The sequence below is a fragment of the Oreochromis niloticus genome, linkage group LG1 (genome assembly GCF_001858045.2).
Source record: "Oreochromis niloticus isolate F11D_XX linkage group LG1, O_niloticus_UMD_NMBU, whole genome shotgun sequence".
Lineage (NCBI taxonomy): Eukaryota > Metazoa > Chordata > Actinopteri > Cichliformes > Cichlidae > Oreochromis > Oreochromis niloticus.
The window spans coordinates 16,464,423-16,480,899 of NC_031965.2; the positions used below are offsets into that span (position 1 = coordinate 16,464,423).

General features: G+C 42.2%; 1 protein-coding gene across 1 annotated transcript; it reads right to left on the reverse strand.

Moving 5' to 3' along the window:
• Window positions 1–1,397: 1,397 nt before the first annotated feature.
• gas6 (growth arrest-specific 6) lies at window positions 1,398–16,095 on the reverse strand. Its single transcript, XM_005466876.4, has 15 exons — window positions 15,552–16,095; window positions 15,122–15,282; window positions 12,992–13,016; window positions 12,833–12,895; window positions 9,433–9,555; window positions 8,601–8,720; window positions 6,376–6,498; window positions 5,351–5,472; window positions 5,034–5,152; window positions 4,715–4,904; window positions 4,450–4,614; window positions 4,174–4,342; window positions 3,938–4,077; window positions 3,649–3,850; window positions 1,398–3,331 (listed from the first exon to the last, which is right to left on the reverse strand). The coding sequence occupies exons 1-15, from the start codon at window positions 15,625–15,627 to the stop codon at window positions 3,180–3,182; spliced, it is 1,950 nt and encodes a 649-aa protein (XP_005466933.1). The 5' UTR covers window positions 15,628–16,095; the 3' UTR covers window positions 1,398–3,179.
• Between the last annotated feature and the right edge of the window lie 382 nt (window positions 16,096–16,477).

Genomic DNA, 16,477 nt, shown 5'->3' on the forward strand with positions numbered 1-16,477 from the left:
CCATAATAACCCATGTTTTTAATATTTGAGGCCCAAATATAAATTTTTGAGTTGTTTTTGCAAAAATAAATAATTCTGAATGGAGCCACAAACTATATTGGAACTCTCTAATAAAGGTGACACAGCCTGTTAGGCATCAGTGTTTCTTCCAGGTGTAAAAAACTAAAAGATTTTAACACAAGTGACTATTTTACAGTGGGCTGCAGTTATATTTTCAATGCAAAACTATATTTTTTGTTGTATTTATGACATTATATTAAAAAAACAAACAGACAAACAAAACAAAAAAACCCCACCAAACCCCAAACTTATTTTTCTTACTAACAGGAGAATTGAAAGAGATGATCATCTTTAAGATTACTTTGAAGTAGACTAGCTACAGGTGAATGTTCATGTGATAAAGCAGGTTGTCTTCCAATCAGGAGATCATGGATTGATCCCAGGCTACTCCAGTCTGCAGTATCCATGGATAAGATACTAAACCCCAATTGTGAATGTTGGAAAGCACTGAGACAAACGTGTCCCTTTATTTGTATGTTTTTTCCTTCTTCTTGCTTGCTTTAGTGGTCACCACACTGTGACCTTCCTTGTTTCCTCATGCCTGGTAGCTCCCTTGTCGATTATAACCACTCTCCCGTGTCTTCTCATTTCTACTCCTGTCCCTCCTGGTCATTTCAATGAAAACCTTTACATCTTCAGCTCTGTTACCTCCACCTCCTCTCTTTTTTTCAGTGTCACTGTCTCCAAACCAGACATCATAGCAGGCCTCACATAATTCACTGATCATAAAGTCCACTGCCCTCTACACATCTTCATTACCTCCACAGGTATGTCATCTGGACCATCTTCCACTCTTCATAGGTGCCCTCCCTTCACCCTCACTAATCATCTGCACTTTCACCAACTTCCTTCCAACCTTCCTCTCTTTTCTTCACTCATGAGCTCCTTTAAAGTGCTACTTCCACTGCGTTCACTTGTTAGTACATTATATATAAGCACCAATCCATTTACCATAGTGCAAATGGTCTTTGGGAGAAAATTAATTACATTAAAAGCAGCCTACTTTGACAATAACTGAAACATACAGCAGTCTAACAACTTTAAAAATAGTCCAACGGCAAAGCCACCATAGATATAGGGCAAAACAATCACATGTGGCTCTAGAATCACAGGTTTGAGACCCCTGATGCAGCCCCTCAGGTTATCCTCTGTCTAAAAGAATGTTTTAGCTCTTCTCTTTTCAAGGTCACCCTGCCTCTAAGGCAGAGGTTCCGTATTAAAGCATAATTTTGAGCTCCATCACAGCTTAAGCTATGCCGCAACAGTTGAGAGCATCGGAAACAGAAGCACAAGGTGTACAGATGCGTTTTTGTTTTTCAAAACACAACTTTACTCAGTGACGTTCATACAGCTGCTTTTATTTTATTTTATTTTTTTTAAATAGGATTTTCACTGCTGAGGGAAGTTAAAACTCAAAAAAGGCAGACTTCTCTCAGCATCATACACATACTGGCAGTTAAGGTGAAAAATAAAAACTAGAAGTTCAAGATACATCACATATGATTAAAAAATAAAATAAGACATTAACAAGTCAAGCTCTATATTCTGGCATTCATCCATCAGAAAACTAGAAAATGATACCTTACACAGGGATGTAAAATAACACTGGAGCCCTTTAGGCATTCGCTCCTCTGACATTCTTTGTTGTTACTGTGTTTTGATTCGCTGAGCACCTATAAAATCAAATTAAAAACTGAGTCTCTAAAGCTTGATGCTACTTTGATCCCTGGGTATTGCTCTCACAGTCTCCCAGTTCCACCATGATTTGTCGCTGAAACCTTTTTTTTTTTTTTTAAAGAAGCAGATGAAGTTGAGAGACTCTGATCTTTCTTTGAACTTTGGACCATAAATGTGCCTCAAGGGGGGATTTTAAGGTAGTGTTTGCTCTGTCTTCTATAAAGCATTGTACAGTCACATTATTTACATATTCAGTATATTACAGCGCCCTCTTTTCCTTTCTCAGTAGCTTGTGTGGTGCGATCAATGCAGTGCTCTCTCTCCCTTGTGGAGAAGGCCCCTTCCTGTCTCCCTGTGCTTCTGTGTCTATTCTACTGTCCTCAGGTTGGTATATGGCAGACTTTAACTGTAACTGGGTGTTTTTTTGGGAAAGAAGGGACCTTTTTGTGATGAACATGAGTGTGAGTCTGTTCTTTAAAAGACAAAATCCTCAGGGGCACACACTGCAAAGCATCGGTTAGTTTGCTGGGTTGCAGTGCTGCACCTTTGGGAATTGATTCACCTGTTTAGAGGGAAGCTGTCGACAAGTGTGGGTTGGTTTATTCTTTTGTAGGCACACGGTTGATTTTCGAAGTTGCAGGCAGATATGGAGTGCTCCTCCAATTGAGAGCGGGGGGGGGGAAATCAAGGAGGCAGTCCATTTATACCTGCAACGATGTGCAACAGTTTCTACAGAACGCAAAGTTCATACCGCCTCGCTGCGCCAAGGGGGGGGGGGGGGGGGCTTTAAGGGCAAATGGGATTTATTCATTTAAGATCTGAGCACCTGTTCACACATTTTCTCTGAGTGAAGTAGCTGATGTAGGACTGTCTGGTCCCCGTGTTTTTAATTCTTACATTTTCATTTAATTGGAGATTCTACATTAGCACTCGATTAATTCAAGCTTTGTGAACGTGGACCTTAAGTGAGCTGGATGTAAGCAACACAAGCACAGACTAGTCGTTGCTTACAAACCTCCAGTTAGATCAGCGTTTAAGCACAGAATACTAGGCGTGGAAGGCTGACCCAGGACCAAACCCGTAGCATTGATTTTGGATTAGACCCTGCGTGTTCTTGTGAGCTTACGAGGCTTTAAAACACAGCCAGTTTTTCAGGCAATGCTGTGCAGCTATTATTCCCTTTGTACAGGGGGTGTTACTCACTGGCAGAAGAACTAACTTGCTGGGTCATAACACTGAGACTGCTGTGAAAATCCCTGCCACTGCTTCTAGGCAGCAGTGTCATCACAGGATAAGGCCGGGGGAGGGAGAGGATGGAGGGGAAGGGGTGATCTTGGGCTCGAGCCACACTGTGACATATTCCAATTAAAAACGTTTTTCCCATCACACCCCTTGTCTCAATGAACTGCTTATGGATCGGTTTTGGCAGATTCAAGCACCGTTCACTGGTGGGAGTCCAGCAGGGGGCAGGAGTGCGAGCGGATGTCGTTATGTTTGTGGATGGCCCGGTCCAGGTCCAGAGACTGTCCATTTACACTGACCTCCATACAGCCGCTGTAGGGTGTCGACACCAGCGTGGACACCAGAGGAACATCTGAGGGTGGAAATCACAAGAAGTGTCCAAATAACATTATTCACTTTGTTCAACGTGTCAGTGAAAACATTCATCCATCTGTTGTCATGTGGGGCGTTTTTTTTTTTTTTTAAATTATGGCTTAAAAAAAAAATTTTTCTGTTGTTCTTTCAGCTTCGAGAACTGTACAAGATTCTAGCTGCTGGGGATGTTTTCCAGTCTGAACCCAGCAGTCATGCAGACATTAACAGAAGCTGATACTCTTCAATAGAGGTAGGAAGTACTTTTAAAACTTTATGGAAAACTTTTCTGTTCTGTGTAAAAGTGTGTGCGCTCACCAGGGAGGCCTCCTATGAAGGTAGTAGACTGTGACAGGAGGCCGGTGGGAACTTCAGCATCTTCACTTCGTCCAGAATTGCCGTCGACCAGCAGAAGGGTCTGGTTATCAGAGACTGTCACCTGGACTTCATGACTCTTACCATCACAGAAGGGTGCAGGAGAGCTGGCAATGACGACATTACCTACAGACACCAGAACAAACTAAAGACACACAGGAGGTCAGTTTGCATATCAAATATACAGAAAGTGGTTTTGAACACATGCACAGTGCGGGATGTATTTACTCACATCTCGCCACTCATCGGTTACAGGGTTATAATCAGCCAGAGCGATGGAGAGAGGCACTCTGTCCTGGTGAACGAGTGCAAAAAGCACCCCGATAGCAGTGGTTGGATTCAGGGTCAAGTGGACGCTCAGGTTCTGTGATTCTGAAGAGAAGAGGAGGGCAGAGGGATGAAGATGACCACATGTGCTTACAATGAATACAAAGAGTTGTTCAACTATGACCCCAAACACGCATGTACCATAGGTGATGTTGAAGAGAGCAAAGCCTGTGCCGGGGTAATAAGCCCCCGGATCCTCAGTGCTGAAACACTGCATGTTATCATTAGACCTGATGGTTTCTTGTATGGAGGTGTCTTCACCCGTTAGCCAGCGCCACTCCTTCATACAACCATCAAGACGAGGGTTCACCTGAGCAATGAATGAAGTCAAAACAGTTAGGAAATGTGTCAAAGTCTCTTTGTGGTGCACACAAAAAAAACACAAAACAAAAAAACCCCACAAAACAAAACACACACCTTATTGACCAGGCTGTCCTCTTTGAAAGGCACTCCCCCCACAGTGAGGTTGAGCTCATGCATCCCCTTTTTCAGTGTGAACAGGTCGCCGTTTACCGCAATCTTCATCACTGCTTCCCTGTCAATCTTAATCACTAGGCTCCGCCCCTGCTCCTCCACCGAGATCTGATTAAAACCGGACATTTAACAAGCTTTTAATGAGCTAATGAAGACAGTGTATACAGCGTAGTATTATTCGTTTTGATCCTCAGCAGAAAACTCAGACCTTCCTCCACTGGCCGTCGCTGACAATGGGTCCGCTGCTGGTGACCCTGCTGACGCCGCCATATTTCAGCTGCAGCTCCAGCTTCCCCTGGTTCATTGCCAGCACGATCCAGGAGCTGTTTAGGTGACCTCCAGCAAAGAAGATCACTCCCTCGTGATCGTAGGTGCGGAAGTCAAACTCTGCTGAAAAGCTGAAAAGAGAATTAGGAAACAGCAATGAAGATGGTCTTTGTCTAAAAGGTAACTAAGATGAAAATGCCTCCAAGACAAGACAGCTGTTGTTGATGAACACGTTGAAAAATCCAACAGAAATTTCTCACCCTGTGTGAACCCTGCGGCGAAAACGCAGCCGCACCACTGGCACACCGCTGAACATGCGTCCCAGGTAAAGAGAGCGGGGGTTCCTCTTCAGGGCCGGTGTTGTGCAGGGAGTTATAGGCTGGAGGAGAGAACAAACACACAACCAGCGTGGAGATAAAGTCATGAGAATCGTGCACATATACAAGATGGCACTTGAAATTGTACTTTTTAACCCATGATGGGATGGTAGAGGCAAGAAAAAAAAAAGCACGTGGTCCAACAGACATAGCTTTTAATCATCATTTAACAACAGTGGCAGCTGGTTTTTGTATTTCACCTTACAGCTCCGAAGGTCCTGCGCCAGCTTCATACCATGGCGTCCGTCGCAGAAGCAGTGGAAACTCCCCTGAGTGTTCAAACACTCCTCTTCACAGACAGCCGTCTCACACTCATCCACATCTGACAAGCGACAGAAGGTTGGAGAAATTAAAGGGCGTGAGAGCTCAGAGTGACGACTGGGACATGAGAGAATTACAGAGAAGCAGAGAGTTTATAAATTTATCAAAGTCACATCAGCAGAGGAATTAGTCAAAACATGACCCCACAAGGATCAACAAAACATCAGATCCAGGAATGCAGGGGGGGAAGAAAAAACATATCAGGGAATGCAAACAACACTTGAGTTAAGTGGGCTTTGACGCTGACTGGATGGTATCGCCACACTTCATATATAACCTTACATGGCCATGAGCAGGCTATGATAAGCAGTAATTCTCTAAGGAGGGACAATGAGGTTATGAAAAGTCTGGTTTCCAGTACAGATTAGAACTTGGGCACACGAGTAATTCAAAGCTTCGGTTTAAATCCGCAGATTCTTTTCCATGTTGATTCAACACATCTGATTTGGTGGTTATGTTATCACACATATTTTGGAATAAAAAATTGGAAGATCAGATTTGTGTGCGCGTATGCGTGAATGCGTATATCTTGAGCTTGAGTCCAATAACTGAACTCCAAGGTAACTAGTAGGATTTTGTGTGGTAGCTGTCACGTATAATCCTGAAATACAGGATTGCTGCGGTTTCGCTCTACCACATTTTCTTTAGAGTGATTAACATTAATTACCAAGGAAAGGTGCATCAGTGGCTCGGGCTGTGTGTTTACTCCCTGAGTTATCTTTTTTTTAAACGCAGACTTGTTCACAGTGACCTGTTACCTACTTGTATACAATTTCTCCAAATACCTTTGCATTCCTTTCTTGACCCTGCAACGCAGCTGCACCGAGCCCCGCTGAGGGTAAAGCTGTTCCTCAGTCAGTTCTGATTAAACCAAGTGTATTTATGTGTAGTTAAACACACTTACCGATGCAGCTTTTGGTTTCATTGTCGTAAACATAGCCGATGTCACACAAGCAGTCGTAGCCACCCTCCTTATTCTCACATCGTGCCGTTCCACACACACCCGCGATCTCGCACTCGTTCAGATCTGAAAGACACCAAAATGTCCTAAAGTTTGAGACTCCAAAAGTCACGTGTAAGGGCTCAGGAACATTTCACAGGAAAAGACATCGGGCAATCCAGTGGGAATAATTTGAAGAACAGAAACTTAAACTGGTCCTGATGTGCTAAGAACTACTATTTAATGCTCCAAAGAAACATAATTAAACACATGGATGTATTGTTTGCATATTTAATACACAGTATCTGTATGTTCCAGCACTGCAGTTACACTGAAATAAATATTTACAGAAGGAACCTTTCAGGATGTTAAATCACACAACAGTTTGAGGCCTTTCTCAGACTCCTCTTTTCTGGGGGGGAAAGCTAAAACTATAAATAAAACTGTGTGAGTTTACACAGGGGTCCACATTAGGAAAACATGAGCTTGTAATGTTTTATTTTCTGCCTCGTTTGTTCACTAATCAAAGCCATGTGTTCTTTTATGAACTCACAGTGATGGTTATGACATAAGACAGAATAACACTGCTGCTGGACTGTTTCAGGGACTTCAACTACAAAATAATTACAAATTTAAATTTAGTTTTATTTTTTTTGTCAGGGATTATGCACAAAAACACTGATCTCAAAAAGAAAAGAAGCCCTGAACTAGATTTAGCTACTGGCTAGTTTTCATCTGCAGTCCGTGGGTATGGAGGCTAAGCAGCAACTTCTGAGGCCAAAAACTGCTTTTTTCAGTGGCCACTCAGTTCCCACAGAGTATCATGTCAAAATGCTTTCAGCCATTAAATTCCATATGAGTGGGGAGAGTTTTTTTTTTTTTTTTTTTAATTTAAATAACTCATCAATCTGGACGCTGGAGTTTTGGGCATGGCAGCTTTGATTGATGTATGTGTTTCTGGAGCTCTAGTATTTAACAATAACTAGCATTGTGTGTGTCTATGCATTGTCCCTGTGTAGTTTATGGATGTAACATGCAACTATACCAATTACCAGTTTATTTACGTGATGTTGCACTTTTTAAAAACACAAGTATTGTACAAAGCAACAAAACACCACACAACAAATCAGCAACAACAACAGTAACAAATAGAAGGTAAGAGCACACCAATCTCATTCTGAATTAAAAGCCAAAGAATAACAATGAGTTTTAAGGTATGTTTTAAATGGAGTTGGGAGCTGAGATATTTGTGCTGATGCTGATCCATTAAAAGGTTTAAAAAAAAAAAAAAAATCTTAAAATGAACAAACAGGGAGCCAGTGAAGGAAGGCCAGGACGGGGGAGATCTGCTCGTGTTTGTGGGCTCCAGTTAAAAAACGAGCTGCAGCATTTTGGACTAACTGTAGGTGAGTAAGGGAAACTTTGCTAAGGTTGTGATAAAATAAGACATCCAAAACTTGGGGGAAAAATGGATTTGAATCTGGACAAAAGTCTGAAATGAAAATCTGATAAAATGATAAAAACTAGCTTTAACAATGGAATTTATATGCTTATCTAGTATAAAAAAAAATCACAGTCCAGTCTGACATCAAGGTTAGTCACTGACAGTTTCACATTTGGCTGCAGGGCACACAGTTCCAAGAGGATCTGAGTTTCTTGTGATCTGATATCTTTCAGACACTTCTGTAGTGGTTTAGGGGTTGAATCTTTTTATAGGCATGTAGATTTGAGTGTTGTCTGCATAGAAAAGATATGCATGCATGTCCATGTATTTTAAAAATCAGGCCCAGGGGAAGAAGGTAAAGAAAAGAAAGGCTTGGACTGAGAATCGATCCTTGTGGGACACCAGACCTATTAACTTGTGGTTTTAAAAAACTAATGTGGAGGCAGCCAAATTGTTAACACTAAAGCTCAAAATGAGTCCAGAGACCAATGGATGACGTCATCGTGGGTACGTCTACCTACAGTCTATGGGACTGATATTATATTAAATACAAAATATAAATACATGTCCAAAGCAGAAGTAGAAAAAAATACAACATGATCAATTATACAAGTCTAAAAAAGATTTACATTTTCAGAGTGGGAAGTGGATTCAGAATTGGTAAATGGCGATGATGTGTTTATTTGCAGCAGTGCTGACTTGATTCCAGCTATTAGAAGACGTGCATCTGTGGTCTGCGGCTTACCATTACACAGCTGACGTCCTGACAGTGTGTAGCCTTGGCGACAGGAGCAGTGGTAACTGCCCACAGTATTGTTGCACTCGTGGTCACATCCTCCATTTCTCCTGCTGCACTCATCGACATCTGCAAGCAGGAGAGAGGTGAGAAATGCAGGTTGCTTTCAGCTGGATGCAGTTTAGTGACTGTGAATTTCTTTTTTGTTGTGCATTCCAAATAAGGGACACAGTATGTAACTGTGGCTGAGTGTTTAGGAGGACTGTGGTCGTCAAGTGGAAAAGGCTCAGACCGACTCAAACTGAATCTGTTTTGGTTTCCTCTCGCAGTAAGGTGGTAGGATGAGTCACAGTGGAAATGTGTGGAATGATGGCTGCGCCATAAATCAGAGAAACTTGTTCCCCTCTCCCTCACAGTGAGAATTTAGAACTTGTGTGGATTTAAATTCTAACAAGCATGCAGACCTCCGTTTATATCAGAGACCTCTAAAGAGGCATGGATTCCCAGTTTGAAGTCTGGGATAGCACTTCCCGTACATGCACTTCATACCGACCTTACACACATCATTAATAACTGCAGCAGGAGCTGGATGTTAGATAGCATGCCATCAATAACAGCTTTTTAAGATCAAATTAATTTCAGCATCGTTGAGAGACAAAATAGTATTAGTTTACACGTAAGTAATGGAAAGCAGGATGTTTCTATCAGTGGACAGGACAGGGGTTCGCTGTCAGAGCCAAGGTCACAGTGATGACATTTGCACTGATGTACCGGAATGACAGAGCAAAAATTCAACCTCTGCTGAGCTCCAGGACACAGCTTTCCATAATGATGACAGTACCTTTCTCACACGTGGCTCCCGTCCAGCCCGTAAAACAATGACAGAGGAAGTCGCCCTTTTTGTCCTCACAGCGGACAGTACCGATGGGATTGCAGGGATTGGGAGAACACTGATTGGGAATATCTTAAAGTGTGAGAAAACAGAGACAGAGAAAAAGGCATGTTATTACTGCTTTAAGCATGATGTCTGTACAAAGGTTGCATATAGTCAGTGTAACTGCATACCATAACAGACAGAGGACACTCCTGATATGCGGAATCTCTCTTGGGTTCTGCACATCGGGAGATCTGTATAAATAGCCTAACCTGGGCCAGACTCTCTTTCCGGACATGCCCTAATTCCCACCACCCGTCTTCCACTTCTCAAGAAACAATACTGAATTGATATTTAGCTGTATTTTTAATTCTTGCTTTTGTTACTTTTCTATTCAATATTTACACTTAATTTCCCCCCTCTTCCCCCCCCCACTGCACGCTTGTGTAATAGTGCTCAGTTTTCTCTCCAAATCTGTTTCCTTCCCCAAGCAGAGGAGTTTGAGTACTCAACAAGTCTGGACATGTTAGCTGAAGTTCAGAGAAAGAGAAAACGACAAAGACTGGAGAAAATGAAAGGAGAGAGAGAGAGCGAGAAAGAGAGAGAGAGAGAGGATTTGCGTTTTCGCATACAAAACCCAAAGCCACAACTACTACTACTTTTTTTTTTTTTTTCACATTGCATGACAGCTGCTCAAAACTACACAATAACGGCTTGTGGTCTTTGCATCTGTGAACCTTTATTTTGTTTATGCAATCTCTATTGGCAGCTTCACATATGACAGTTGGGATGCTGTGAAAGTGTCAACAGAAACATAACACAAAACCAAATCTTTTCAGGAATGCCAGGTTATCACTCCGAAACAAAAACCAAGACTACGTGGAGCATGGGATCCGTTCCCTGAAATGGGCAAGACCTTGTGAAAATAACATGTCCATATTACAAAATACACTTCACCAAATCCTGTATCTACCTTTCAACATTTATGGTGCCTACACAGAGATGAAGCTGTCCATGCCGCATGTATTAATAGCAGATACCAGCTTGTGACTTATGTTCTGAAAGCAAGCCAGACAGACGCTCTAAAAATAACATGTAATAATAGTCAAATATAAAAAATGCCTGACTGTGACAACTAAATCACACGTTTGCTAAATGTAGTCGCAATTAAAAGTTACAGATGTGTAAAGCCAAAGCTAGACGTCTCATTCAGAAAGAGCAAAATCTAAATAGAGACAATCATTTTGCGAACTGAATTTAGACTTTAAAAACATTAAAACACTGCATGATGCCAGCAATGAGGAAAAGTTCATCAATTCATCAATACAGAGTAAGAAAAAAAACACAAATGTTAAGAGAAAGCACTATAAACATTTAAACAGCACCTTTAAGCTATTATTATTTGAACCGTTTTATTATCTTTAGTTTTAATTAAGTTAATAATGTCTAAGGTTAGATGCTATGGTTGTGTATATTTAACAGACTTAATCCTCTCAACTATCAGCTATTGGTGTAACGTAACTTTGTGCATTTATTAAAAACATCTGTATTTAAACTGAGTGTTAAGTGCACAAATACTTAGCTGATGTCAGTGCTTTAGAGAGGAGCATTGAATGATCCCTCTGTTACAAATAACACAGTTTTACTACGCATGATCTGATATCCTCGTGTTGGTGTTGTTCCCTCGTCATCATAAATAATGTTGTTCCAGGCTCAACATTGCAAGTGACCAATCGCCTTCTCCTGACGTCATCCGCGACCTCGAAAAAAACAAACGCCTTCAAAAAATCTACTTCACTTGGGAGAAGAGAAACCGCCTCTGTAAGGACAATATGTATAATGCTTACCATTTATTAAAGAAAAGTATCCTGAAATGCAAAGAATTCAAGTTCCTGGATCGGCGGACAGAAGCGGTTTCTCTTCTTGCAAGTGAAGTAGATTTTTTTAAGGCGGTATTTTTCAAAGACACAAAAGGGGGACGTCACAACAATGTGATTGGTCACTTGCAATGTTGAGCCTGGAACAACATTATTTATGATGACAAGGGAACAACACCAACACGAGGATGTCAGATCGTCCGTTTTGCTACAATACATTTTATCAGATATTTTCTTTCTTTTCTTTTTTACATTGAAGTAATATTCCTTCATCAAAACTGAAAATATTTGCATATCAGCATCAGTGCATGCAATCGTACTCTCTGACAAAGGAGGGCGGATATTAAAAAAAAAAAGAATCCCACCCATGCTCCTGGTTAGTGATGCTTGGTAGACCATTAAACAAGAAGGGTAACTGCAGGAGTTTGCTCTGCTTAAGACTTTAATGGTCCCCCAACAAAGAGTCACAATTTAGTTCCACTTGTTAAAACACACTGTGGAATCACAGCCTACAAAGCTTACAGACCAGCAACAATTTATGTGCCATACTGTGGATGTCAAAGAACAGTAACGCGTGTCTTTCGGTGATCTATTTTTATCCATTTTTGTAAAGTGCCATTCACAGAAAACTGCAGACTAAGGAAACAGAAGCAGGGAGCAGTGGGAGAATTAACCCTGTCTGCTCTCAGTACATGTTTCCACAATGCGCTGTGCATGTCGGAATATTCCATAAATAAATTAGTGGAAAGCCAGAATCCGCTTTGATACCATCAGTGGTGACAGGCAACTGACGGGCGAGATAGAAAAATGGTGGAAAGGAGATAGTGCTGACAGCTGGTGGAAAAAAAGTACTGCCGTATCTTTAAATGTCACGATGCTGCAGCTGAGTCATGGAAACGCCCCCCCGCAAGACGATCAACAGCCAATAGCAGTAAAGCCGGTCTCCTGTATCCTGATGCAGCAGAAATCCTTAGCCATCCTCGCGTCAGACCATCTTCTCTACGTCATTCCCCAGCCGAGCCCACTCACAAAGAGGCTGGCGCAGTCGCTCAGGAAGTGAGTGCGCGAATATGTGACGACTAAAGGGGTGTGTCACTCATTCAGCAACGTGTAGCGTCACTGTAGCAAAGTGCTGCAATGTTACTCATAGACACTCACGCACACACAGCTCACTTTAAAAGGAGCTAGGTGTGCCACGCTGGGAAAATGGACTTGGAGGTGCCGAAGAGATTCAGCACATCTCTGCTTCTGATTGCTTCTGTACTTGCAGAGAGTGCACACTGGAGCGTGATGCAGAGCAGTGATACTGCAGTGCAGCACAACTCTGCAACATATATAGCTCCCTGTCTCTTCATGTAGCAACTTTCTCAGTGAAATAAAAACTGAGGATAAATGAGAGAGCAGGATGTAGACATGCATTAATTCACAGACTAACAATAAAGCTGAAAGGCAGACAAGAGGAGGTAAAAAAAAAAAAAAAAAAAACTTACTGTGGACACATGTGACCAGATCCTGTTTTTTCTTTTCAGAATCTCCAAACCTGTCCAGGCAGGCTAGACAGAGACAAAAATGGAATTCAGTTGAAGGGATGACAAACGTATAATCAGCCAAGAGAGAGATTAATGGTTTTAGGCAGAATGATAACTTACCTAAATACTTGGGATAAAAGTAGTTCTGCATCAGAGAAAAGCAAAACAAAACACAGAGGTTAAAGTTATGTGTCCTTGCAAACAAAAATCTAAACAAGGCAATACAGTTTCAATGAACTCTTAAAATTAGTAACAGGTTTCTTCTTATACTTGACTTAATTGTGCATTTGTTTTTGGAGTTTTTTTATAGCCCACTTCTGCAGGAAAAACAGTTCATAAACAATCATGAAATGTGGCAGTGCGATGCAGAGATTAGGCTATGATTACTCTGTAATCTGCTCTAACAGGGTGCAGCTCTATGACAGGAGCTTCTTCAGCATTCTCTGCATTCCTGGTAGTAGTACCATCCCTCCTGCTTTCTGGCTGCAGCACTTCTCCACATGTAGGCCAAAATCTGAGACTCTGGAGGCACAGAGTCACACTCATGCTGCAGTAGATGCCAGATGCAGCAGGCTTGCGTGAAACCGGTGTCTTATTAAGTGAAACTAATCAGGCAAAATTCTGTGTGGGGTAAAGGCTGATTATACACTGATCTAAAATGGAAGCTGACCTTCAAAGGTTAACCAAAACGACTACATTTGAACCTCACACTGAGCAAGTTAGTTTTGACACCTTCTTCTCATTTGTATGTCATCAAATAAATAAGAGACCAGAAACTTGGTATGACTGTCCATGCCAAGGATGATCATAAGCACTGGGAACACCCCAGCCTCTCTCTCTTTCCCTCTCTGCAGAGCCACAAAGCTGCAGCAGAATAAAATGCAGAGTCAGAGACAGGCCCTTTCAGGATGAATAATGCAGATACGAGTGAGACTGCAGCTTTGTGTCACGACAAGGTTCAAAACTTACAGGAGTACTTTGGTGTTCTGCCGGTGGCATGCGTGGATCTGATTCAGACATCACCCGACTTCACCCTTTTTACCAGAATCCACCTCAGCTTCAGTTTAATCCTTCCTCCCTCACCGCCAGACTAATCTTACAAGTAATCTTAAGTCATCGATTGCCTCATTCGCTCCCTCTCTGCTACAATTCACAATATCAAATCTTAAGGAGTGAATGTGACATTTAAAGGGCAGCACATCACCAACACAAGTCCACCACTTAAAACCGTTGAATATGAATGTCAGATGTAGAAATTAAGAAAAATTACAGAGTTCACAATCAAAAGCATCCACCCAAGTTAGGGTAGACTTGTTGCAGAAGATTCTGGGCAGGCATCTGCACTATTATTTGCTGTAACACATATCATCTTCCTGAGGAAGGCCAAGAAGCCCAAGTTCCATGTGTTTTACTAAACACTTTGGATTATTTATAGCCTGTTTGCACATACAGCACACTGTAGTACATATAAAATAGGCTTATGAATTCACATGGATGGAAAGGCTGACGTGTACACTCATGAATGCAGAATGGAAACTAATCTCCAGTACAGGTTTCTGAGCATGGCCCGTGTGATGGATTTTGTACAATGTTAAATGTCAAGTAGGAAACGTGTCTTCAGATTAGCGGGGCAACGTACACAGTAATGTTGAATGAAATGCATGAGCAAAAGTGTGCATGTGTAACATCAGAAGATGCAACACGATGAGAAAAAGAAACAGAAAGACATCCAGCTACATCCCATATTTGTTATCAACTTAAGGACACATGTCAATATGAAGAGGAGATTGGAGATATATATATATATATATATATATATATATATATATATATATATATATATATATATATATATAAAAAAGGGATTTCACAAATGACAGTAGAGTCATGCTGACTCAGTGTCTGTCACAGAAACAAAACAAAAGATGCAGAAAGCGGCCAAGTCCCAGACATGGGAATATTATGTGTCCTGACAGCTATCAGCATGCTGGACTTATTGAAGCATGAATACTAGCGGCAAGCAGCCCAGACAATGAATCATTAGTGTGAGTGTAGTCATTATGAACATGATGTAAACACCCAGCCTCCCAGAAGTTACAGTACATAACACAACCTCAGCTGGTAATTGTGCTCTGATGGAGTTGGTGGTACTGCAGTACCTCCTCACAGGATGAGAAGGAAGCCCGCCTTTGCTTGCATGCAGCCTTTTCTGAGCTACAGCTGAGACTAACTTGTGAACACACCACTCACCGTCTCCGGGTCGTTTTCAAACACTTCTCTGGCCTCCTCCTTGCTGCACTTTTCCTCCACGCACTCCCTCTCCAAGTGTCCTTGCTTCGTCTCCTCGAAGACTTGATTCGCCCTCTTGTGTCTGCTCAGAAACTGGTTCGCCTCTTGAGGGGACAGTGAGACTAAAGAAGGAAGGGCAAAAGAGAGCAAAACGGGCAAAGTTTAGTCACCTTTAAAAAAAAAAAAAAAGAAGAGCAAGTGAATGTCAATCAACTCTGCGGTTAAGCAATACACTGGCGCAGGAAAACAGTGTGAGGGATGTTGCGAAATATCTAACGTTAACCGTCAGTACTGGCAATAACCGAGACGTGTATCATCACCAGCTGCAACTCAAATGTCAAAGAGGGTTTAGCGGGCTAGCTAGCCGCCTAGCATGTAACTGTTTACTTACTGCTGTCGGACCAGCGGACGAGCAGCAGGATTAGCAGCGCTGCCGATGAAAAGGACTTTGTCGGGGTCAGCCGCATTGTTTGACCGCTGTGTTTGCGCCAAGCTCGAGAAACTTTCTCCTGCCCCGTCCCACCCCCTCCTCAGCCTCTCTCGGTGTAAGCGCAGGCGTCGGTGCGAAACGCCGCAGGTATTCAGGTGACTAGCTCCGACCGTTGGCCGTTACCGTCTACGATAGGACACGAACGTCGCGCGCGCTTGTGTGTCTGTGTCCCCCTCCTCCTCCTCCTCCAGGACGCTCACTACTACTACACGGGGAAACTGCACGACCGACCTCTTCTACCCCCCTCGCGTGCGGTTCAGCTGGTCCCCATCGCGGTGTGTGGGACCAAACTTAGCCGTTTGCGGACCGGACAGTCTGCGGAGGAACACTGCTCGTCTCTGCTTCAGGAGGAGGAGTAGCTCTCTGAGAAGTGCAGGCAGGAGTTTGAAGTGATGCAGACACCTCTTCATCCCTCCCTCCTCTGTGTGTGTTCGCCTGTGTGCGTGTGTGTGCGCGCGCATCACACTGGGGGAAAAAAAATCTGTTTAACTGGCACGCAATCCGTGATTTGGGTGTTGCACTTGTGGTTAGTAAGTAAATACTTCTATTAAAGTAAACAATACTCGAGTACTTTGCAATGGCTTCAAAAGTATTTTAAACGTTAGTCCAGGGGCATAACCAAAGGGGGGCATGAGGTGGCACAGACTATGCTAATTCTTATTTTTTCCCCCCATTTTGACTTTTTCTTTTTAATTCAGTTTAATCTCCAAAGTGGATTTTCTTATTTCAGCTTAACTATTATTGTTTGGAAATGTTTAGTTTTAGTTTATAGTTTTAATTAGTTTTTCTGTTACTTTTAAAAAATTAAAAAGTAAATCAGTGCAATT

Coding starts and splice junctions, on each gene's coding strand:
- gas6 (XM_005466876.4), bottom strand. CDS start 15,627: ATGCGGCTGACCCCGACAAAGTCCTTTTCATCGGCAGCGCTGCTAATC. Junction 6,499..8,600: donor AGGACGTCAGCTGTGTAATG/GTAAGCCGCAGA, acceptor GGTGTCTTTCAG/ATCTGAACGAGTGCGAGATC. Junction 3,851..3,937: donor TAACCGATGAGTGGCGAGAT/GTGAGTAAATAC, acceptor GTGTGTCTTTAG/TTTGTTCTGGTGTCTGTAGG.